Below are 24,395 nucleotides of genomic sequence, written 5' to 3'. Positions count from 1 at the left end.
AACTGGCATCCATATGTAATAAAACCTTGCCAAACATTGTCAGTATTAATAGCTTTGTTTACATTTCTACGTGGCCAGACCATGCCACTATTTTTTGGTGAGTTCTGACAGTTTTTCTATTAGATTTTGTCCAGGAGCTTGCATTTGCAATTATAACACAAAACAGATTTTGAAGTCCCTGTATTTAGGAGAGAAATAACCCACACTGCTTTCTGTCAGCTGTTCCAGGACAGCAGCTTACTGGTGGAGCCTTCCTTTCACAGCTCACGCTTTGGGGACACCAAGCCATGCCCATCATCAGAAATTCCTGTAGAACTGAGAAATGCTTCCTATTGCTGGCTGCTTTTCCCCAGGATGTGATTCGGAGCTGGTTCTGACAGGTTGGATCAGCATCCCTGGGTCTTGTAGGGTCAGTGGATTCAGAAAAGCCTGGGCCAGAAATCCTCGCCTTTTAAGCGGTTTAAGTTGATCCCAGGGCTGGAACCCCCCTGGAGCCAGGCTGGGAGAGCTGGGGGTGCTCACCTGGAGAGGAGAAGCTCCAGGGAGAGCTCAGAGCCCTTCCATGGCCTAAAGGGGCTCCAGGAGAGCAGGAGAGGGACTGAGGACAAGGGATGGAGGGGACAGGACCCAGGGAATGGCTTCAAAATAGGATTTGATGGGATCTTGGGAATTAGGAATTGTTTCCTGGCAGGGTGGGCAGGGGCTGGGATGGAATTCCATCCCTGGATCCCTGGCAGTGCCCAAGGCCAGGTTGGACACTAGGGCTTGGAGCAGCCTGGCACAGTGGAAGGTGTCCCAGGGAGGTGGAATGAAGTGATCTTTTAGTTCCCTTCCTACCCAAGCCATTCTTTGATTCACTGATTAAAGATCATTGAGAGGAAGAAGAGGCTGAAGAAGACCTGAGGCTGATTCCAGCATGGTCCACGTCCTTTAGTTGTGCTGACTCCTCATGTCTTGCACAGGCTTTGATGGCCAGGGCAGCTTTTGTCACCCAGGGAGGGGAGATCCCTGTCCTGCTGTCCTTCCAGACAGGCCACCAGGACCAGGGAGGGTGAACGTCAGAGGATGTTGTGGGGTGCACATTAATGAACCTCCACACAGAGCCTGACCCACAGCACACAAAGCTGGCAGGAGCTCAGTGGTTTCTGCAGAGCCTTCCCAGACCTGGCAGTGAGCACTAACTGCTAACCAGCAGGATGGATACAGATCAGTGCTAATAAACCACAGCTAAACTCAGTCTAATAAACCACAGCTAAACTCAGGCTCAGCTTGCTTTCTCCAGGAATTTTCCTCTCAAATGTGAAGTTTAAATCTGTCTCTTGGGCTCGTTTATGTTTGTCTTGCTTTGTGTCCACAGTTGTAGATTTCCACACAGCCCTAGGTAATTTGGTTTGTATTTCCAGCATTTACAATGCTTATCAGGAAGTTTGAATGTTTGCGTGTTCCCTCTTCAGGCAACATAATGGACACCCATAGCACAAGCAGTGTTTGTTGTCATTAGTAATGCCAATAAATAGAAAACCCTTTTTTTCTTGTTGTTCTTTACATTTATACTTACCCTAAATATCCATAAATTAACTTACATTAGGTGGAGTCATTTTTAATAGGAGCCAGAAAAATTTGCTTTGTGTCACTTGTGTGGGGGAGGATGAGAAATAAATCCATTATGGATTTATTTCTCCATTCCAAAACAGGCTTGATGCCTGTTTTGAAAAGGTCCATGAGTGAACAGTTATAGTAGTAAATACAATACTCTAACAGTAGTATACTCTTTATACTCTTTACAGTACTAAATACAATATTCCACTATTTACAATAGTAAATAGAGTTAAATAATGTTTTATTTGCAATCTGTATCAGCTTTCTCCTGTATAATTCACCCTTTAGTGTATTTACTGGAGCTAACTCTTTCAAAATCAACATTTTGGTTTGTGTTTTTTTGTCTCATGGATTGGGGCAGAAAAGAGGGAACTGTGCATTCAGTAGTATCAAGCATGGGATGCGCTGTGATCATCTGGCCAGGTTGTGTTTGTGCACACATATATTTAATTTTGGGGAGTTATTTCATGAAAAAATCTCGTGGGCTGCTGAGAAAGAGCTCTTTATTTTCCTTCCAGTGTAACATCTTTCTCTAGTTCTTGTTACATCATCCCTGCTACTTCATTATCCAAGCACATCAAGTTCCCTGAGGTTTCTCAGTAGAGCCAGGGAAGAATCCTTGAGGAGCAAGGGACCAGTGGCCATCTGCCCCCACACCTCCTTGGTCTGCAGGTTTGCTCAGAAAAGGCTCTTTAGAAAAGCTTCAGACCACCAACAGCAAAGATTTCTGGCATGACAAAAAGGGGAGGTGTATCCTGGCATCCTTTTTGTCTCACAGAACCAAAGAGGCAGAGGTAGCTGGTTGCATTTTGGTGGGAGAGAAGGAAGGATGGTAACTGAGAAGTCACTGGGGCAGCCTAGTGGTGATCTTTGCACCCAGGTGACATCTGAAAATCAGCAGTAAAAGGGTGCAGATCACTGCCTGAACTCAGTGTTAGTAATTCAATCATGAGTCTCAGGGAGCTTGAAGGGCCTGAGATCCCCCTCCCCAGGCCCTGGGATTAAGGGGTGATCTCAGTTTTCACAGGCAGTAAGAGGCTGGAAGTGATGTCCTCACCTTTGCAGCTATGAATATTAGCAGAGTGCACCCCAAGGCCTCACAAACAAGATGGATAAAAAGGAGGAAATGTAGAATCACAGCATAGAAACCCACCAGGATGAAGTGCAGCTCTTCCCCCTGCGTAGAACATCCGCAAGGGTCACACCATGGGTTTTCAAATGATCAAACACTGATTTTTAGGGCAGCATGTGACTGCTGGACTCAGCAGAGCCCTGTTCAGCAGCCAGGGAGGGTGGGAGCCTGCAGAAAAACACCCACCCTCCCAGAGCTGGGGAACTCTCATCCCTTTCTCTCTCCCTTCTCCTCAGCTGACAGGACCACGTTTCTGGCTGTCAGCAGCAGATCTGGCAGGAGCACAGCCCACCCACACTGCTTCACATAGCTCCCTGCCCCAAGTCTGGCTCAGGATTCCCCTCATTCCCTGATCCTTGGCCCCCAATCTCGCAGCCACGGCCAGCTGGCCCAGCCTCCCCGTCAGCTTCCATCAGCCCCTGGGCCCACACGGAGCCTCCTCGCTGGCCCAGGGCTGGGAATTGTCCCCGAAATCCAGGGAGGAGGTGCTGGGCTGCACCCCTGCTCCATTGATGGCAAGATAGAGTCACACAGTGGGGATTGTCCCCACAATCCAGGGAGGATGTGCTGGGCTGCACCCCTGCTCCATTCTGTGCCAGGATGGAGTCACACAGTGGGGATTGTCCCCAAAGTGGCAGGGATGAGGCTCATTCCATGCCATCCTCTGCTGCACAACTGTTACAGCTGTCCTGTCATTTGCTGACAACATGGGTCCCCATGGGTCCTCACCTTCAGTGACAACAGTGCTGTGCCTAAAAGCTAATAGAACAGAACAGAATAGCCAGGTTGGAAGAGACCTTCAAGACCATCGAGTCCAGCCCAGCCCCAACTGAACCCTGGCCCCCAGTGCCACATCCAGGCTTTGTTAAACACACCCAGGGATGGGGACTCCACCCCCTCCCCGGGCAGCCATTCCAGAACTTTCTCACCCTGGCTGCAAAAACCTTTTCCCTGCTCTCCAACCTGTGTTTCCCCTGGTGCAGCTCGAGGCTGTGTGCTCTGGGTGTGTCAGTGCTGCTGCAGACAGAGCCCAGCCCCAGGTGAGCACAGGCACCTTTCAGGAGCTGTGCACAGTGATGGGGGCAGCCCTGAGTCTCCTTTTCTCCAGGCTGAGCACCCCCAGCTCCCTCAGGGCTTCCTCACAGGGTTTGTGTTCCCAGCCCCTCTCCAGCCTCGTTGTCCCCTCTGGATGTGCTCAGTGTCCCAAGGCCCTTCCTAAATTTGAGGCCATTTCCTCTCCTCCTTTCCCTTGGGACACAACAGCAGAGCCCGACCCCCCTCAGTGCCCCTCCTGTCAGGGATTTGTGCAGAGCAATTCACAGAATTCACAGAATTCAAAGAGACCTTCAAGACCATCGAGTCCAGCCCAGCCCCAACTGAACCCTGGCCCCCAGTGCCACATCCAGGCTTTGTTAAACACACCCAGGCATGGGGACTCCACCACCTCCCATTCCAGAACTTTCTCACCCTTTCTGTAAAACACCTTTTCCCTGCTATCCAACCTAATTTTTCCTTGATGCATGAGACTGTTCCCCTCCCTGTGAGATGGACAATCCCTTTTTCCCTGGGGAGCCCTGTGCTGTTTGGCCTGACCTGTCTCTGGTTTGCAGGAAGCGTTATCGGTGGTGAGCGAAGACCAGTCCCTGTTCGAGTGTGCCTACGGATCACCCCACCTCACCAAGACAGAGATGACAGCCTCCTCCTCCAGTGAATATGGGCAGACCTCCAAGATGAGCCCACGTGTCCCCCAGCAGGACTGGTTGTCACAGCCCCCAGCCAGAGTCACCATCAAGATGGAGTGTAACCCCAACCAGGTGAACGGGTCAAGGTAAGGAGGCTGGGGGTGGCTCAAGAATGGGGATTTTTGTGATGGGTGTGGCTCAGTTGTCTCAACCTGTGTATTTAGCACCATTTCAGGTGCCTCATTATCCCACCTGGCCACTGCTGCTGTTAGAAGTCTCCAGGTTGCCCTACCTTGACCTGCAATCCATGGTCAGGTGTTACAGAGGGTCTGAAATGGTGCTGTTGACACAGACTTCTCCTGAGCTTGTGCAATGCCTTTCCTCTGACTGCTGATCATTTTTGGATGTGAATTTGCTTTGCACACCAGGTGAAAGAGCACATGTTAAAGTTAATAAAATGGGGATTTGCTGTAGCCTGGAGCAGCACCATTGATCCATCAAAGGGTGTGGTGTGTGTGATCTAACACTCCATGGAAGCTGTCAAATCCAGCAGTTTGGGCAGTTGTCTTTGCTCCAAAAATAACCAAACAGGGAAACACTGGCAGTAAAGTCTTGTAATGGCAGACGGAGTGAACTATTGATCTTTCCTTTTGTAGTCACTGTAAACATAATGCCAAAAAGTGGAGCTGGATTTAAGAACTCATGCTGAAAAAACATCAATATGGAGGCAGGCAGGGGAGTAGGAAGGAACAGAAAAATAAATAACTCAACAGGCAGTAGCCACAGAGTGTCTATGTATTGACTGTTGTCTCAGGACGTTTTTGGGGAATGTCACTATAAAGAAGACTTGTGTCAATTAGTCTGCAAAGGTATTAAAGTGGATTTTTGGATATTGACTGGTGCCTTTCCCAAGCTTAGGAGCACCCTGTGGGACATCTGAAGAAACACAATGAAGATTTGTATTTTTTTTTAAGGAAGCTATCCAAACAAGTGCTTTCCTGTTTAAAATCCCTGACTGTCAAAACAGTTTTCCTTTGGTGTTGCTGGAGGGCAAAGGTCCAGAGGAGTCAGTTGCTGACAATTGTTGGTGATGTACCAGTGGAGCCTGTGCTTCACATCTCGCTGTCACAAACACCTGTGCTGTGTTTTAATCTCGTCTCCCAGGGTCAGTTGTTGAGGAAAACCTCAGCCCTGGGGCTCTGTGGTTGCTGCTCACACTTGCTGTGCTGGTGTGATGAGCACCACGGGCAGGGCAAAGTGGTCTGCCAGCTTACCACACCTCCCCTGTTCTGTGGTGAGGGTGGGAATTGGGCTGAAGTCAAATCAGGATTTCCAGTGAGCAGTCAAAGATTTGAGATATGTAGAAATAAATGGTGAGCTGAAGTTACCAAGAATTAGAGGAAGTTTTCTTGTAAGGTTGCTTATTCAGAAGTTCAGGTGTCTTTAATCTATTCCAGTGTCTTTTTAATTAATTTTTTTTTGTGCTAAGCAAATGCACAGGTATAATCACAAATGGTGTTTGATTCAAAATCAGTCTTACCTGCTTCCTAAAAGTGCCTCTGAAGTATTTGTGCTGGCATTTCTGTAAGAGAACTGATCACAGTTTCCTTCAGTGTAAAATCCATAAAGTGCACTGGAGTAGATAATCAGAGTTAATTGTTGCTGAGAGGTTTAGGTTGGATTTTAGGGCAAGGTTCTTGCCCAGAGGGTGCTGGCACTGCCCAGGCTGCCCAGGGAATGGGCACGGCCCCGAGGCTGCCAGAGCTCCTCTGGTCAGCACTGCCAGGGATGCCCAGGGTGGGGTTTTGGGGGGTCTGGGCAGGGCAGGGGTGGCACTGGATGATCCCTGTGGGTCCCTTCCAACTCAGGACATTCCATGATTCTGTATTTTCTCCTTCTTTTGTTTTCTATTAGCATGTGCATGCACTGAAGCACTCAGGGTGATGCTGTGGCTCCCTGCACAGGGGGTGGCTGAGATTTCAGCTGCCAAAATTCCCCTTTGTGGGTACAGGTGCCTGCATTTCCCTCAGGGCTGTCTGCACTGTCCTCATGAAATGCTTGTGCTTGTGGGGACGGACCCTTCGTCAGGAACTGGAGGGACAGGACACAGGGAATGGCTTCAAACTGGATGGGATCTTGGCAATGAGGAATTGTTCCCTGGCAGGGTGGGCAGGGCTGGGATGGAATTCCACCCCTGGATCCCTGGCAGTGCCCAAGGCCAGGTTGGACACTGGGGCTTGGAGCAGCCTGGCACAGTGGGAAGTGCTTGTTTAATAATCTTGACATTTTTTACAGCCTTCCCTCTTGAAAGATCAGTGCAGAGTTCCTAAATGGAGACAGCAAGGAAAATTCATACTTCAGTACATTTCCTAAGGCATGACTTGCTGAAAAAGAAAAAAAAAAAAAAAAAGAAAAGGAAAAGAAAAAAAGTAAAAAAAGAAAAAATCGCTTAAAATCTACCAAAGGAAAAGAAAAGAAAAAAATCACTTAAAAGCTACAAAAATAATTAGCAGAAAAACAAAAAAATATGGCATGCTCATACTATACACAAAAACAATATTTTTAAATTATTGTCATTAAAAACCACTGTTTATTTCATCAGAGAAGTTTTATTTTATAGGGCCTAACTCAGGCCTGAAAAAATAGATCTTGATACTACACTTTTAATGGAGAGCTAACACTGCCAATCAACAAAAATAAATAAGTTGTGGCATTTCTACATCTCACATACATGTGTGTAATATGTCGTGTTATTACACTCTGGGAATTGAAATGTGGTTTTCCTGCCAGTTTTAGGGAGAACAAAGTGTGAATCAGATTGTGCTACCCTGCCTTTCTGTGAGTTAATTTGCATTTCTTTTCTGAAGAAGCCTTCCCTACTCTCTTCTTTTGCAATCCATAAAACTATTTCCTTAAATTATAATATTAAATTATAATATTTCCTCACTTCTTAAAATGCTTTGTCAGTTCAATATTTCCACAAGCAATTCCTGGAGTGCTTGGAGCTGCATTTCATTTTTTATTACAACTGTACCTGCTCTGTTTAGACCCATTTTAAAATCTGAGTTGTCCCAGAGGAGTCTAAAATAAACCCCCACATCTCAGAGCTGTGCAATGCTGTCCTGAGGATCTCCAGGGCATCTCTGTCCTCTCATGTGAACACTTGGATCTGAATAATTCCGGATGCAAAGCAGGGAATGAGATCCCACGAAGTGGTGGCCAGGGAGAAGTTAACATTGCAATTTTTTGCTGTCCAGAGCTTCCTGGCCATATATTCTGTGCTTTGGAGGGGGGTATAAAATTTTGGGAGCACATTGAACTCCTCAGACACCCCCAATTAAGCACCCACACAGAGAAGGAATGTACCCTCTCTGCTAGGACTTTCCCCAGACATATTTTGGCTGTGATTGCCCTACATTAAATTCCAAATTTAACAGTCTCAGAGCTGGCATTCCTGTGAATACCGGAGAAATGGCATTAGAATGAAATTAAGGGTTATTTTCAGTGTGCTGCATAGGGATTAGCTACCCACTTTTCTTTAACAATAACAGTATTTTTCAAGATAAACCCTGCAGCCCAGCACCACAAAATACAGTCTGTGGCCTTACCTTAAATTAAATAAAGCAAGAAAAGTTTAAATTAAAGCTATCATTTACCTGGCTGTTGTTGCATATATAATACAGGTGGTATCAAATTGAGTTTCTCTAAGTACATTAATTCTGTTCCTTCCAGGTACATAAATCTAATGAGACCTTTTGTGCTACACTACAGTCAATCTTTCACCTGAATGTAACAATCCTGTTTCCTGCTATTTATTGCTCCTGTGTCAGGCCAAAAAGATTCACTCTGCAGTATAAATCTGGATGTTGCATATGCCACACTGGCACTTTGCTGCTTATTGTTCTTTATGTATTCCATCAAATGAGGCATGAGCAATTCTGCCACAATGAGTGCAATTCATGTCATGCATTCAGGGAGAAATTCACTCTGTGGAAATGCTCTCATGAGGCTCTGGGTACTGCCTGAACAACATTTATAAATCCACGGATTTCCCAGTGGGCTTGGAATACGCTCACCCACGGGGCTTTGCCGTGCCCATGGGTGGCACTACACAAAGGTACCTTGGAATAATGATATTTACTGCAGGTAATCCATCTTTTTCAGGCAGGCTGAAAGGGAACACAGAGTCTTATTCAGGCCACAGATAAATTTCTCCTGCCATGAGCAGCGTGATGATTTCATTGAAGAAGTATTTTGAAAGTTAACTGCAGTGAAAGCACAGCAGAAGCTTTCCAACATCAGCTTGGCTGATAGAGAAGTTTGAAAGAAATGCCAGAAATAATTAGTTGTCCTTAGGATTTAATCATGTGCAAAATGTTGATTTAAGTGCTACCAGTTGTTGCTTGAAAACCATTTGAGAATGAAATTATCACTTAATACATCTTTTGTGCTGGCTCTTTTGGGAAATACCATTTTTCTTTGCATGCAACTGCCTGAATTTTCATCAAAGAGCCTCTGTACTCTCCAGGTTCAGAATGTCTGACACACTGGAGCACTTTGCAGAGTCCAGGGTGAACTTGAGTTTCTTTGCTGGTTTTTTTTTTTTTTTCCCTTGATGTAAAGTCTCCTAAGGAGTAGATTCTTTGTGCTATACAAGCCAGCAAATTGGAATATGGGGAGCCTTTGAGGTGCCTTGTACCATCAGGATGTGTCACAGCTGCTGTGCCCAGGCATGGGGAGGGAAAATTCATCCATGTGGAGCTCTGTATTCCAACAGATCCATCCTGCTCCCAGGATCCAGACTGGCAGGCTTTAAGCTGTAGGAGGCACCTCTACATCATGGTATGATACTGGTGGATTTAATTAGAGCATTTAGGCAGCTCCACAGAATCACTGAGTTGTGGAATTGTTGGGATTGGAAGACATGTCTGGAGACCATTGTTGTTGCCAAGGCAGGGTCACCTGGATGAGGAGATTCAGGAACACATCCAGGTGGGGTTGGAATGTCCCTGTGCAGCTGATCCAGAGCTCTGCCATCCACAAAGTAAAGAAATTCTTCTCCTGTTGAGGTGGAGCTTCTTGTGGTTCCATTTATGGCCATCACTCTTCATCCTCTCACTGAAAATTCTGGCCCCATCCTCTGGCCCCCACCTGGTGAATGTTCTCCCCAGAGAGGGAGACTCCTTGTTCTCCTCTCCTGTGCAGCAGTTCCAGAGCTCTGCCATCCATAAAGTAAAGAAATTCTTCCCCAGTTGAGGTGGAACTTCTTGTGTTTCTGTTTATGGCCACTGCTCCTCATCCTGACACTGAAAATTCTGTCCCCATCCTCTTGTCCCCACATGGTGAGTGTCCTCTTCAGAGAGAGGGACTCCTTGTTCTCCCTGGACAGCAGTTCTAGAGCTCTGCCATCCATAAAGTAAAGAAATTCTTCCTCCCGTTGAGGTGGAACTTCTCATGGTTCCATTTATGGCCACTGCTCCTCATCCTGACACTGAAAATTCTGGTCCTATCCTCTCGCCCCCACTTGGTGAATGTTCTCCCCAGAGAGGGAGACTCCTTGTTCTCCTCTCCTGTGCAGCAGTTCCAGAGCTCTGCCACCACAAAGTAAAGAAATTCTTCCCCCTGTTGAGGTGGAACTTCTTGTGGTTCCATTTATGGCCATCACTCTTCATCCTCCCACTGAAAATTCTGTCCCCATCATCTTGATCCCCACCTGGTGAGCGTCCAGCCTGTGAAGGGACAGGGCTGATGTGCATCCACCCCCCTGCCATCTCTGGTTTGCCCAAGGATTTTCCAGCCCTGGAGCACAGCCCCATGATGGGGGCATGGTGCCACGTGCCCTCCGCATCTGGTGGCACATCCAGCCTGGCATTCCTGGGGAACCTCAGCTCAGACTAAACAATAAGCCCGGCCCAAAGCCCCCAGCAGGCCATGGGATTCTGTCTCCAGTGATGCCATGATGATTTTTGTTACCATTTCTTTTTTCTGTCTACCTTTTATATATTCTTGATACCCTTAACATACATACTTGTAATTCTTCAAAGCTAATATCATAACATAATCCTAATAATCTGCTAAGCCAAAAAAACCAAGCATCCTAAAAAACTCACATTTTAAAACCAAAAAACTTTACATTGTCTTAAAAAACCAAAGCCCCCTCTAAAATATGTCATATAAACTAAAATTAGGCCTATCTAAAAAAGTTAGTTTAAAATAGAAAAATGTCATGCTATTCATTTAAGCCTCTCATTAAAATATCTTTGTTAAATATGCTAATTTACAAAATCTATACAATTGTATATGCCATCTGTGATTTATATACATTTCAGCATATTCCACCTTAACGAATTATTACACCATAAGAATCCTTGTTAAATACCAAAATAAAAACTCTTTATCTAACTCTTAATACTAAAACCAAAGAAAAGGCATGACCAGCAGAGTCAGCCCCTACTGCAGCCCAGGGCTGAGCTGGGAGATCTGTCCTAAAGAGGATGATTCTCCTTATTGGAGCTGCCTGTGTAAAATGTTATTAATTTTTGGTAAAAAGACATTGATTATCTCAGACTGATAATCCTTTTTCCCACTGACTGGGTGGTTGGTGGGGTGGCTGCCTACCAAGCTGGAAAAATGGCAAAGTCAGGATGTGTGACTGCTTCAAGAAGCTCCTCTTTGCTCTGAAAATCCACCAGCTTAACACGAGCACTTGCGTGTGTGTGTGTGGGCATAGTTTGGCTCTGTTCTTGAGGCAAACATGTTGCCAAGGGGAAAAACAAACCCAGCTCACTAATACTACAACTATTTTGTTTTTCTGGAAGCTTTTTGGGCTGGCAGGTGCTAAACAAGAAGCTTTCCAGTCTGGGATAATGAACTCATTCATAATTATCATTGCTACGTTTGGGATTGACCACTGAATTCCCAGCAACCAAAGGCTTTGAGATGGGCAGTGAAATATAAAAATAATCTTCAAATAATTGCGTAGGACCCCACAAGAGTTGTGATCTCTGTCATTATTTAAGTCTATTGCCATCCTTGCTTTTTTATTTCCTGTTGACTGTGTCCAGAGCACTTAGAGGTGAGTTTTCTCCTCTGCCCTGTCATTAGTGGGTGTTTCATTTTGATCAGGGCAGCATCACTGGGGCTGTTCAGTATTTAAAGTTTAGGAATAGCTGTTCAAGACAAAACAGAAGGTAAGGAAAAGTCCTTAAAAAAAAAAAAATTGCACCCTCACAGCCCCTTTGTGCTAATCATGAAAATCAGCAGACATTCCACAGACATGGGGGATTATGGTTTCCATACAAGATGTCACTTCTGTTTATGCCTGGCGTGCTCTATTTTCCTAACTTTCTATATGATCCCTGTCCACAAAAGAAGGCACGTGTGGTTTGGGAAGGGCCCCATCTCCTGGTATTTCATATTTCACCAAACCACAAATACAACAGCCTTAAAAGCTCTTGAAATGAAATACAATTTGAGAAATGTAATCCATTACCATCATAATAGAATTTCTATAAAAATAATAGAAGAAAAACAAGAGAAAATAGGTCCTGAAAGTTATAGGCCAACTGGGAAGTCGTTGTGGCTTTGGCCTAGCTATCACCATGTCAAACCTCAGCCTTGTCCCAGGCAGCAATCTAATTGTAAATTATGTATATACAGAACATCATTTCTTAACTTTGGCTTTTCGTGACCCCCTTCCCTGCTTTCCCTTTCTTCACTCCAACCTGACACGTAAGAAATATTGAAGTGTTTGCACTAATGGAGAAATGACAACGTGCAGTCAAACTTAAACCAGCTGTTTCCCCACACTGGGAGCACAAAGAGCAAAGCTGGGAATATTTATAGCTTGACTGGCCTCTAGTGAGCCAGACTCTGACTGCCTGCATTTGCCACCATGGCCTTGAGGCTGGAAGCAGCTGTGGGTTGCAGGATGGCTGGGGAAAGCTAAGGGGAAGAAAATAAAAAAGAAAATTAAAAGATTGGATGGGCCAAAGTTATTGCTTGATTGGAGATGAGTGGTTGCTGTGTGTACAGCTCAGTGAAAAGCACCTTGTGTTGTGTTTACAGAAAGCCAACAGCTCTGTCACAGGGGAAAGGAGCCAGAGGTGGCTCCAGGTGACATCTCTGAGTGACCCTGGGCCAGCCCCACGTAACCCTGAGCACCCACTGAGCCCAGGGCACCCCAAACAGGGGGGTTTGCCCCAGGTTTGGGTGCTCTGTGCAGGGGGATGCCCCATCCCATGGCCATGGCCTGCTGGGGCTGCTGGAAATGCAAAGCCCAACATGGAGCAGGGCAGTGTCATGATTGAGTGGCCATGGGGGGACTGCACTTTCCTTCTTTTTTTGTCATCTTAGGACTACTTTTGTCACCTTATAGCAAAGATTAGCAAGACTGTCAACATGGTTTCAGCACCAGTTTAAGCAGCTTTAGCCAGTGATGTGTTTCTGAGGGACTTCAGTGCCTTCCACAGACCTGGCAGCTTGTTCCCACCCTGGCCATCCCTTTTCCAGTTACTTACTCACTCATTTACTTATTTATTTCTCTGTGTACATCTCCCCAGCCCAGGTCACTGAGCAATTGGGCAAGAGCCTGTGGGAGCAGATATTTTGACCAGTGTGAGTTTTCTGGCATTTTCATGGCTCTGTTGTGCTGGAGTTCTCTGTGAGAAATTTTGCTCTCACGAGAAGTCTTGGAAGGGAATCCAGAGGAGGCTCCAGGATGAGCAGAGGGATGGAGCAGCTCTGCTGGCAGGAAAGGCTGGCACAGCTGGCATTGTTCACCTGCACAGGAGAAGCTTTGGGCTGAGCTCAGGGTGGCCTTGCAGGGCCTGAAGGAGCTGACAAGAAAGATGGAAACAGAATATTCACAAGGGCCTGGAGTGACAGGAGAAGGAGAATGGCTTCAAACTAACAGAGAGCAGCATTAGATGAGATCTTGGGAATTAGGAATTGTTCCCTGGGATGGAATTCCCAGAGCAGCTGTGGCTGCCCCTGGATCCCTGGCAGTGCCCAAGGCCAGGCTGGACACTGGGGCTGGAGCAGCCTGGGGCAGTGGGAGGTGTCCCTGCCATGGCAGGGGTGGCACTGGATGAGCTTCAAGTTCCCTTCCAACCCAACCCATCCTGGAATTCCATGGTTCTCTGAGTGCTGAGGCCTCCAAAACACTCTGGAAGCGCTTTTCAGAGTCTCAGCACAGGCTCCTTCTCACCTGGCAGCATCTGGCTGTCCCCATTGTGTTTCAAAGTAATAAATTTTGGGGAAGTTTCAGGTTTTTTCTTCATGGGCCACTTTTTCAGTGACAAATTCCTTGGGGAGGAAGCACTGACCAAATTCACCACAACCTGAGTGGCTGCAGTGAATGAGGATGAGTCTGAGCAAGCTTTGCACTGCCCTCAGCATGAGCTGACCTTGTAGCAGCTCTGTAATCCAAACTGTGCTTATTAGACTTGCGAAGACATGTAGATATTTGGACAATACATTTTTTCCTCATTTATTTCCCTCTGAAACTCAGAAATATTGAACAGAGGAGTTTATATTATGGCAGTGATACACCCTACACATGTAGGGTTTTGCTGATTCCTAATCTGAATTTCTCTGACACCTTGCATTTCAGCACAGCACAGGTGTTTTATGTCACCTGGGGAAAATAGTAGCATAGTGAAAAGGAAAAAATGTGCTTATTTATGAACTTACATCTGCTTTCATCAGAGTCAATGACTGGCAGAACTCCAGTCAGCTTTGGTAGGAATGGGTGATAAATTTAACTATCAAATCAGCTTGATTTTAAGTAACCCTGCTTTAAGGTGAGGCTTTCAAGTCTGAAGGAGAGAATACTTTTTCAGCAGATATTTATCATCTCAAGACTGGACAAAGTGTTCTTGGGTTCCATGACTGTGTGTAGTCTTACCTCTTTTTAATTTTTAATTTTTTTTCCTTTTTTGTAAATTCCAGGTGTAACACAGTATATTTACAAAGGGCAAAAATAACAGGCAGCCACGAAGAAAAACATCTCTGCTTTCATTTCAGACCTAGAGCTGGGGATGAATCACTGCAGAGCTGCACCCTTCACTCTGGGTACACTTTCCAAAAGCTGCTTTTCCACCCTGCTGCCCTGGTGGCACAGAAATAAAGCAGACTCACAGAAAGTCCTAAAAAAACCCCTTTTGTAGACAGTCACTCTCTTGTTGTTCTGGGCACTAGAAACACCGTTTTCTAGCATCTGCTTGCATTTTCAGTTTTGCTTTCTGTGCTGTACAAGGTTGTTCCAGGCAGTCGAGTTAAGCCCAGGCTCAGTGGTTTAGGGCACACACTCAATTTGAAGTACCAGAGTAGTCCTGTTAAATCCCATGGAGTTGATTCCATGCCTGAAATTAAGCGTGGCCTTAGGAGATTTGATGGATGGGGGATTTGCTTGTCCACCCAGTGAGCTAAAGGGACAAAACCCTTGACCATCTGCTTCTGGATTTTAATGAAAAGTTATGACTTATTTATGATCTTCTTCCCCACCCCTGTGTGTTTATATTCAGATCAAGAAAACCATCTCAGAAGCCCTGTCAGATTGCCAAAACCTCTGTGCTACTGGAACTTCCACATCATTTACTGCTCAGTGTTTACAAGAGTGTTTTTAATGCACCATTGCTTGTAGAAGTGCTGTGGGCTGCTACTGATGGGATATTTCACTTTGGAGTTCCTTTAGCCCAAGTTTCTTCCCCCAGAAAAAAAAAAATTAAATAATTTTGCCAGTTAAACTAAAGGATGTTGCTAGCTAAAAGTTCAGTGAATAAACCAAATAGTTCTTTGTAAAAGAATTGCTTTTGGGAGTTGGGGTCCACATCTGCACAGGTATAAGGGCAGGTGGTGGAGGATGTTTCCAAATGTCCATAATTTCAAGTGCAGGCTCACTCATGCATTTATGCCATTTGTATTTGTGGAAGGGAAGCAGAAAAAGGCAACATTTCACTCACAAGGAATCATCACAAAAGCTCTCCTTCAGATTTTATGTCTGAAACAAAAAGCAGCTTTGTTTTGCTCTGTTTGGACAGAAATGGGCTGCATCCCAGGGTTATATTTAGTGGTGTGTGGTAGGAGAGCAAAACTAAACCTGAGAAAATATTGCCCAAGTGCTCTGGTTGTGAGAGGAAGGGCTGAATTCACCACCATGCAGTGGCAGGTGCTGGCTGTGTTTTCCCTGTGGTTGTTTTTCAGTCCTGGGGCTGACAGAGCAGTTGCAGGGCTTTTACACAGGTCACATTTCATAGGGGGTGTCTTTAGAGGAATCCTGGAAAAAGTGTGTGAAGCCAACATTTTCCAGGCAGCATTGGAGGCCCTCATCCTTCTCCTAAAGATGATGTTGCCAACCATTGAATGATCTCAAAAACAAAAAAAATATTTTATTTTTTTAACTGAAAGTCATCAGCAGTTGATTTTTTTTCCCTTAATATCTACCTTAACACAGAAGGGTAAAATTAGTAGAAAAAAATGCGTAGAAAAAATAATGCTATGTTTTTATTTTCTTCTAGTATTTAAGATTTCCACTATTTTTTCAGCTTTCCAAGTTCTTTTTTTAAAACACTCATGAGACAATTATAGCTGGGTTAGTTCCTGAAGCATGATAGTGCTGAGCAGTCAACACAGCTGAGTCACGGGGCTTTGAAGGGGCTCCAAGAGAGATGGAGAGGGACTTTGGAAAGGGCCTGGAGTGACTGGACAAGGGGGAAAGGCTTCAAACTGAAGGAGGGCAGAGTTAGATGGATATTGGGAATTGTTCCCTGGCAGGGTGGGCAGGGGCTGGGATGGAATTCCATCCCTGGATCCCTGGCAGTGCCCAAGGCCAGGCTGGACACTGGGGCTTGGAGCAGCCTGGGACAGTGGGAGGTGTCCCTGCCATGGCAGGGGTGGAGCTGAGTGATTTTTAAAATCCCTTCCCACTCAACCCATTCTGAAATTCCACGATTCCACAAATCTGTGACTTGCCTCTTGTTCAGTGAGGCCACAGCACAATTTCAGGAGTTAAATGGCAGGGCTAAAGGAAAGCTTGTTAGTTATGAGGTATTGCTGAAGAAACCAATCCCCAGCTAACACCCTTCTTCCCTTGCCAAACAAACTCTTTACATTTAAAGGTATTCCCCATGGCTGAGTTCTTTATTTTGATTTTTGTAACAATTTTTCTCCCTCTGATGAAACACGTTGTAGACATTAAATTAAGGGACAAATATGTCTGTGTCTGCCAGAAAGAAAACTGTGATGCAATTAAAATGCCATTAGGGAAGCCCCTGTGGGATGTTAAACCTAAAGACTCTATTCAGAAAGCAAAGCCAAAATTAAAGAGGTGTCTGGTTGCAGATCCTCTGCAGATTTCCCTGTCTTGACTACAGTACCATGGAGACTGAGCTAGTCAGGAGCTGAAGGGTTTTTCCAGTCATGCGTGTGGTATTTTAAATCATGGCTTTGGCAAATATTCCCTTTTTTTTGTGAGCCTTACATAGAAATGTGAATACATTGCACGACATGAAGTGCAACTGAGTGTGGAACAGCGGTGGCAGTGGAGGTGGGCAGCTCTCCAAGCCTTGGACTGCTTGGACAATGGCAACTAAGAATAGTTTTCCCCCCAGAAAACATGCAGTAAGTGCATTTCTGTGTTTCTCAGTTGGCTGTGAGATATTTGGAAAGGGAAATGCAGCTCCTTGCTGAACAAGCTCATGACCAAGCCTCCATTCCATGTCTGGAATTAAATTATTAGTATTGATAATTTCTGGAGAGATAGGAGAGCCTGATCCTTTGGTAACAGAAATAATTATATGGTTCATTGAACCTGGTTGGTGTTTTTGGACAACTGAAGGAACCTGCAGAGTCACTGGGTGGGGGGTACTGGGTTTTCCAGTTTTCCATTTCATTCCAGGTGATTTTCTTCTGATTATATTAATAAGGACTGGAATAATAATGGAAGCACACCTTTCTTGTCTGCCTAGGAATTCTCCAGATGACTGCAGCGTGGCAAAAGGAGGGAAGATGGTCAGCAGCTCAGATAGTGTTGGGATGAACTATGGAAGCTACATGGAGGAGAAGCACGTTCCCCCCCCAAACATGACGACCAACGAACGGAGAGTCATTGTGCCAGCAGGTCAGACCCTCTGCACCAAATGCAAGCCAAAAAAACTGTGTTTTCCTCAACCTCACTAAGATTACTGGAGAGGATTTGGAGAAAAGCAGTGATCAGGAGGAAAAGAGCAGTAGTTTGTAGGGGTTGTTGAGAGAATGAGCTGAGGAGGATCATGAGGGCACCTCCTCAATCTGTTCTTCCCATTTTCAGCAGCAGAATGGGCTGATGAGAGGCACTCAGATCTTATCTGGCTCCTGTAGCTCCTTCTTGGAGGATTTCACCCCAAATTGAGCAAAAGGAAGAAGCACCTCCATTTCTTATCCCAAACTGGGTGCAGGGTGTGTGGGAGAGAGAGAGAAAGGATCACTGTAGCACAGGTTATCTTTGAAAATACCAAAAAGTAGCTTCTGTGGGATCAAACAGGGCATGAAGAGCCTTTATGTGGGTTATCCCCTGAGTCTGGGCAGCATAAAACATTTTAATAAGCAAACTGCCAACTCCACTGCAATGTAAGAGCACAATTGAGAAATTCTTGGTCAGCCTTGGCAGGCTTGGCTGTGGGATTCAACAGTTGATGGGACAAGAAGGTTGCTGCCTTGTTCTTGTTGCCTTGTCCTCCAAACAAACCTGGAATATTCTGCAGAATAATTAGCCTGCCTGTTTCCAAGTCACAGCATCATGGCATCTGTGGGTGTTCCTAAACCACAGGATGGGCACAGGGTAAGCTCAACACCTGCAGCCAGGAGGGAATGTTTGCTGCTGGTTCCTCTCCAGCAGAGAGGTGCTGGTGTGAAATATTTCTGCCTCTGCCATGTTGCTTCATATTATTACAGTTTTTCAGTTGCTTAGACATGCAAGAGTACTGACTGTGGCCAGTTTTGCAAGCTGTGATTATTTCAGTTATTTGTCAAGAAAGGTGTGGACAAATCTGTTGCAGTGTCCTCCTCTGCAATGGTATTGTCAATTCTGTTCTGGAGACAGGAGAGTGGTGCTCTGAATAATAAATGTCCTGCCAACACTGAAATACAGAGCTTCTGAATGTTCCAAAACCTTTCTCTTCCTAATGTTTGGCACTTTTTTTAAAAAGACTTTTAGTAATTGCTAGCATGGTTAGCTCAACAAGGGACTTTTTTATTTAGTGTGTTCCTGGAGGTGTGTTTGAGAAGCAGAATATTTTAATATTCTAATATTATTAACTAGAGACCCACTCTAGTTTGTGAAATAATTGCCTGAATCTGTGAGTGCTTATTTAGCCTGTACCCAAGAAAGATTCTTCTAAACATGAATGGAAATTTCATTTGAATAAAGATAAGAATTGAACAGAGGGCATCAAAACTTTTTCAGCTCCAGCTTGCAGTGCTGTCAGTGGGCCAGAATCTCTGTTAAAGAGAGCTAAAAACAATGGTTAAAAAGGCCTAAAAACAATGAGGCAGAAGAGCTGAGTGGGAGAAGGAGCTCGCTCATAGAATTCCCAGAATCCCTGGGTTGGAAGAGACCTCCAAGACCATCGAGTCCAGCCCAGCCCAACTGAACCCTGGCCCCCAGTGCCACATCCAGGCTTTGTTAAACACACCCAGGCATGGGGACTCCACCACCTCCCCGGGCAGCCATTCCAGAACTTTCTCACCCTTGCTGGAAAAACCTTTTCCCTGCTCTCCACCCTGTATTTCCCCTGGTGCAGCTCGAGGCTGTGTGCTCTGGGTGTGTCAGTGCTGCTGCAGACAGAGCCCAGCCCCAGGTGAGCACAGGCACCTTTCAGGAGCTGTGAGAGTGATGGGGGCAGCCCTGAGTCTCCTTTTCTCCAGGCCGAGCACCCCCAGCTCCCTCAGGGCTTCCTCACAGGGTTTGTGTTCCCAGCCCCTCTCCAGCCTCGTTGTCCCCTCTGGATGTGCTCAGTGTCCCAAGGCCCTTCCTAAATTTGAGGCCATTTCCTCTCCTCCTTTCCCTTGGGACATGGCAGCAGAGGCCAAACCCTCCTCAGTGCCCCTCGTGTCAGGGAGTTGTGCAGAGCAATTCCCAGAATTCACAGAATGACCAGGTTGGAAGAGATCTTCCAGACCATCAAGTCAAGCCCAGCCCCAACAGCCCAACTGAACCCTGGCCCCAGTGCCACATCCAGGCTTTGTTAAACACACCCAGGGATGGGGACTCCACCACCTCCCCGGGCAGCCATTCCAGAACTTCCTCACCCTTTCTGTAAAAAAAAATTTTCCTGATATCCAACCTATATTTCCCTTGACACACCTTTCTTCCCTTGACAGGCTTTGTTGTTAGCACTCAGAGCTCTCAGCCCTCCACAGTTGCTCTCCCTTGCACTCGGCACACCAAATTAACTCCTCCAGCAGCCAGTAAAGAAGGGATTATTTTGCACATATGCAGTGCCTCAGAATTGCCCTTCCCTGCCTGATGTTTTGCTGTGTGTCCCTGCAGACCCCACGCTGTGGAGCACTGACCACGTGCGCCAGTGGCTGGAGTGGGCGGTGAAGGAGTACGGGCTGCCCGACGTGGACATCCTGCTCTTCCAGAACATCGACGGCAAGGAGCTCTGCAAAATGACCAAGGATGACTTCCAGAGGCTCACCCCCAGCTACAATGCAGACATCCTCCTGTCACACCTACACTACCTCAGAGAGAGTAAGCCAGCCCTGCGTCCTGCCTGCACGCGGTCCCCGATTGATCGCTGTGGATAATTGGGTTTTCCAAATGTCTGTTGCAAATGTTGCTGTTCCTAAGAGCATAACAGGGAGGCCAGCCCAAGTCCTGTTGAGTTTGGTGGAAAGATTCCCATTAATTTCACTCATTTTTATCACAGACAAGAATTAGTGACTCTTTCTAGGTATCCATCTCAGAGAAAAATTGAGTTGAAGCATGTTGAGCAGGAAGAAAAAAATTGAGATGAAGCATATTGAGCAGGAAGAAAAAATCCCATGGGGTTCAGTGCTGATGTTTTTTCTGGTCACGTACTCATTTCTTTCCATTTTAACTAAACAAGAGTGCAAACATTGATTCATAAAGTGAATTCCAGGCATGATTCTAAGGAATGGCAGGAGGTTGCTGTACTCTGGGTAGGATTGGGAAGATTCAACTGAATTGAATAAAAAAAATTCTGTAAATTCATGGAAAAAAGTCCCTGAAGTCCAAATGCAAATTAATTGTAGTGCATGGCTAGAATTTCAATGGGAAAAAAGGGATTACCTGGATTGAGGGCTTTCACCTAAGCTTGAGGAAAATTTGCCTCAGCTTAAAGAAGTTAAAATGAACATGGTTTTTAGAGAAAAAACCACCAAGCATTGCAACACCAGTGCGGTGCAGTCTCCTCCACACGCACACTGTCAATAACCAGCCAGAAATTTTGTGCATTCATAACAATAAATTATGATATTGGAGAAATGAATGCCCTCATTTACCCTGTAGCCCACACACCTCCCTCCAAACTGCAGGCTGTTGATGGATTCACATTCAGGCAATCCTGTCAGGGGAAAAATATGGTTTAAAAAGATAATTCACGATTTTTTTTACATTTTGGTGTTGCTTTTTGTTTTGTTTTGTAGCTCCTCTTCCACATTTGACTTCAGATGATGTTGATAAAGCCTTACAAAACTCTCCACGGTTAATGCATGCTAGAAACACAGGTAATGCTGGCACTGCTCCCACTGCTGTAGGTCATCATCTTCTAAAAGCACAGGATTCCTTTCCATGGGCTGCTTGCTAAAAAAATGGAGGTGGTAAATGAGGAGGGAGGCAAGAGAGTCCCCTCCCTGCTGTCTGTGTGTTTTCTGCACAGACACACAGAGAAAAGGTGAGATCACGCAGGGCCAGGTGGTGCAAAAATGGTGCAGAAATTTCTGGTGTCCTGCAAGAGGATGGGGTCCCTGACACAGCATAAAACTGCAGGTTTGGGGCCTTTCATCTGAGGACTTTTATGGTCCCTCTGCCCATTCTGCTGTGAGATCTACTCCATGGATCCCTAGAAGCTTGTTGGAGCTCAGAAGTGCTTTGGGCTCTGGGGAATGGGGATGTCCCCCATCCCATGAGCTAAATGTTGTGGGAATCAATAAAATTGCTCTTTAGGCAGTTAGCTCATCTCATTTTCCAGCTGCTGTGGGACTTGAGCTGGGAATTCCACTAAGGCTGATCTGAATTTAAAATTATTTTTGTTGATACTCACCCTTGTGTTAATTTGGGCCAGAAAAGTGTTGAGTGTAAGCAGGAGAATGACACGTGCCTCATCTGTCTTTCAGGATGCAACTTAAAGTATTTATGAAAATAATTCAGAATCTATTTTAACTTTCTGTAACAGTTGTGCAGCAGAGGATGGCATGGAATGGTACAAATAATAATGTGGTTTATATCCCTACAAAAGATGTTTGGAGTATTGCATGATCATGCCTGAGGGTGTTAGTTACCTACAGTGACCAGAAATAACAATTCTCTATGAGAAAGGAAAAAGATAATACAAAGGATAATGCAAAAGAGAAAGAAAACAAAACTTGGATAGCAATGTTTCTTTCATATTTTATTTCGTTTTTCACTCTGAGTGAGTTTCATAGCAAAATTCAGTGGATTAGATCTTTCCCTGACATTAGAGGTTTGCCACTGGTCATAGTGGCAAACAAAGTCCTGCTGTGGGCTCTAGGCCTGCTGCAAACCCCACCAAAGGCAACAAAAAAAAATTTCCATTTACCTTGATGTGGTTTGGATGAGATTTAACTCCTTTTTAAGAATAGATGGACTTGATGGTCTTTTCCATCTCTGGCTTTAGAGATTCTCATTTGCCAAGCAGTTTCCACTTGTGGATATCCAAGTGTTGTTCAGCAGTTCTGTGTGTTATCTTTTTCTCTATGTGTGCACTGACAATGATATTCTGAAATACATTTCACCAAAATGAGATTATCTGTCATTGGGGAGTGTGAGTGATGGTGTGCTGATCATCAGCAAATGGGAAATCAGTTGTTCAATTTTCAGTGGGTCACAAAAGGGTTAGAAAAAAAGTTCTTGAAATCAGCAATAATTGACTTTTTTGATCTTCCTGAATAGGGTAATGAGAATTCCATTGGTGTAGTCAGAGCAATTTCAATGCCTGAGAAAAGGGAGATTCCATTTCCTACATCAAGCTCAATATTTATCGTTTTTTTTTCACTCTGGGGAAGATTAATGAGATATCTGAGGGTCTGACCCAAAAGTCTCTGTTGAAAACATGGACTTTTCTGGGAATGCACTAATGAAGGCAAAGAGGTTTTATTTCAGGGTGTGCAAAGCCACCTTCCCAGGTGGAGCTGGTTGTGGTAGAAGGGATTTCCTGAGCTTCACTGTCTCCTTCTTAAAACAGATTTTGCACAGACTTTTATCCAGTAAAAGTCCATTTGAATGGACTTACACAGTTGTAAGAGATTATTGGAATGAACTTTTATATCTAACAGTCCAAAGGCAGAAATTAGCTGTTCAGATTCCTCACTCATTCATTCTACAGGAGGGGAAAGTATTGGTGAATTTAGGGACTGTGGAAATGAATCTTTAGGTGTTATGTTCTCTTCTTTCTCTTCAGGAGGTGCCACTTTTATTTTCCCAAACACATCAGTTTATCCAGAAGCAACACAAAGAATTGCAACCAGGCCAGGTATGAACAATGACCACTTTTTGTGTGCTGTGATCTTACTCATTTCATCTCTTGAAATATCTCATTCTTTTCCCCTTTTCATAAATATGAGGCCCTATTTTGAACACACACATTTTTTTATCACATATATATGTGTCCATATAATTGTGTAGAGTGAGATAATTAGAGTGAAATAATTAAGTATAGTTTAAGAAGTCCATTTCTTCCACAAATCTCTGTCTTTGTAGAAATTGTATCAACTTTTTAAAGCACCAGGGAATCAGAAACCTGAGCTCTGTTCAGTGGTTCTGTTGCACTGTCCCAGCACAGTCATCTGTCAATCCCCTTCAGCTCTCTTTTTGTAAAATGAGGTTAAAATTCCCTTTTATTTGAAGTCTGTTGTGGAAAAATACTCTAAAAATGCAGGATATAGGCTTCTCCTGCTGTCCAAATTTTATTTATGTTTGAGGCAAGCAGAACCCACAACAATCTGATTATGAGTTTAAGAGTCTTAAGTAAAATCAAAACATAAGGAAGCTCTTAAGGCTCAACATTTTGAAACCTGTGAAAGTTTTGTGGATGTGCTGATTTGTGAACGGCTGATGGGAGTAATTAAAGAAGGTGAGGACATGGCTATGAAGGCAAAGATTTTCTTTTTATCACCCTTCACCACAAAAAATGCTGGAAAAGTGCCTAAACTGGACATTTGCTTTTCCAATAATGAGTGCAGAGTACTAAGGGACATGAGGAGGAGCTGCAGCAAATACTGAATTTAAAGGAAATCCAGTACTGAGCCAGAGGCAACAATCCAAGTGCTCAGAAGGGACATGCACTGGAATTGGCTGAGCTCTGGTGAAAAGAGATATTGGCACATTAAAAAGGGGGTTTGAACAGGAATTATTTTATTTGTGCTCTAGGGTAGAGTGCAGGAGGGTTCATACAGATACTATTTAATATAGACTTGTGTACATGTATATATATGCATGTCTGTAGATTTGGTAATTGATAATTTGAAAAGAGAAAAAAGGAAATAACTACCAGGCCATTACATCAACAAATTCAACTTGTTTGGATCCTTGGAAATCAAACTCTGCTAGAATTGTTTGTTTATATTAATGGCTAAAAAGGGAAATGCTGATCCAGTGCATACATTTGGCTTTCATAAGGCATTCACCAAAACACCCCACAACTATTTACAATAGAAATTAAATCAGTGTATCATAAGAAACAAATTAAGAACTGGCTAATTATCCTGTCATCAGTAATGGTCATCTTAAGTTATTTTGG

General features: G+C 44.7%; 1 protein-coding gene across 4 annotated transcripts in view; it reads left to right on the top strand.

Annotated features, from left to right (window-relative positions):
* The window catches only part of ERG (ETS transcription factor ERG), a 147,501-nt gene that overhangs the window by 110,310 nt on the left and 12,796 nt on the right, over nucleotides 1–24,395 (top strand). For 3 of the 4 annotated variants that reach the window (XM_063180724.1, XM_063180730.1, XM_063180739.1), the window contains 5 exons: nucleotides 4,342–4,559; nucleotides 17,382–17,533; nucleotides 19,943–20,146; nucleotides 21,064–21,144; nucleotides 23,058–23,129. In XM_063180724.1, coding sequence (XP_063036794.1) covers nucleotides 4,342–4,559; nucleotides 17,382–17,533; nucleotides 19,943–20,146; nucleotides 21,064–21,144; nucleotides 23,058–23,129 — 727 coding nt within the window. The remainder of the gene's footprint in view (nucleotides 1–4,341; nucleotides 4,560–17,381; nucleotides 17,534–19,942; nucleotides 20,147–21,063; nucleotides 21,145–23,057; nucleotides 23,130–24,395) is intronic. The other variant, XM_063180749.1, reaches the window with a different exon arrangement.

This window comes from Melospiza melodia, chromosome 2 (assembly GCF_035770615.1).
Source record: "Melospiza melodia melodia isolate bMelMel2 chromosome 2, bMelMel2.pri, whole genome shotgun sequence".
Lineage (NCBI taxonomy): Eukaryota > Metazoa > Chordata > Aves > Passeriformes > Passerellidae > Melospiza > Melospiza melodia.
The sequence above is the reverse complement of the archived record's forward strand: the minus strand, read 5'-3'. Positions and strand labels throughout refer to the sequence as shown.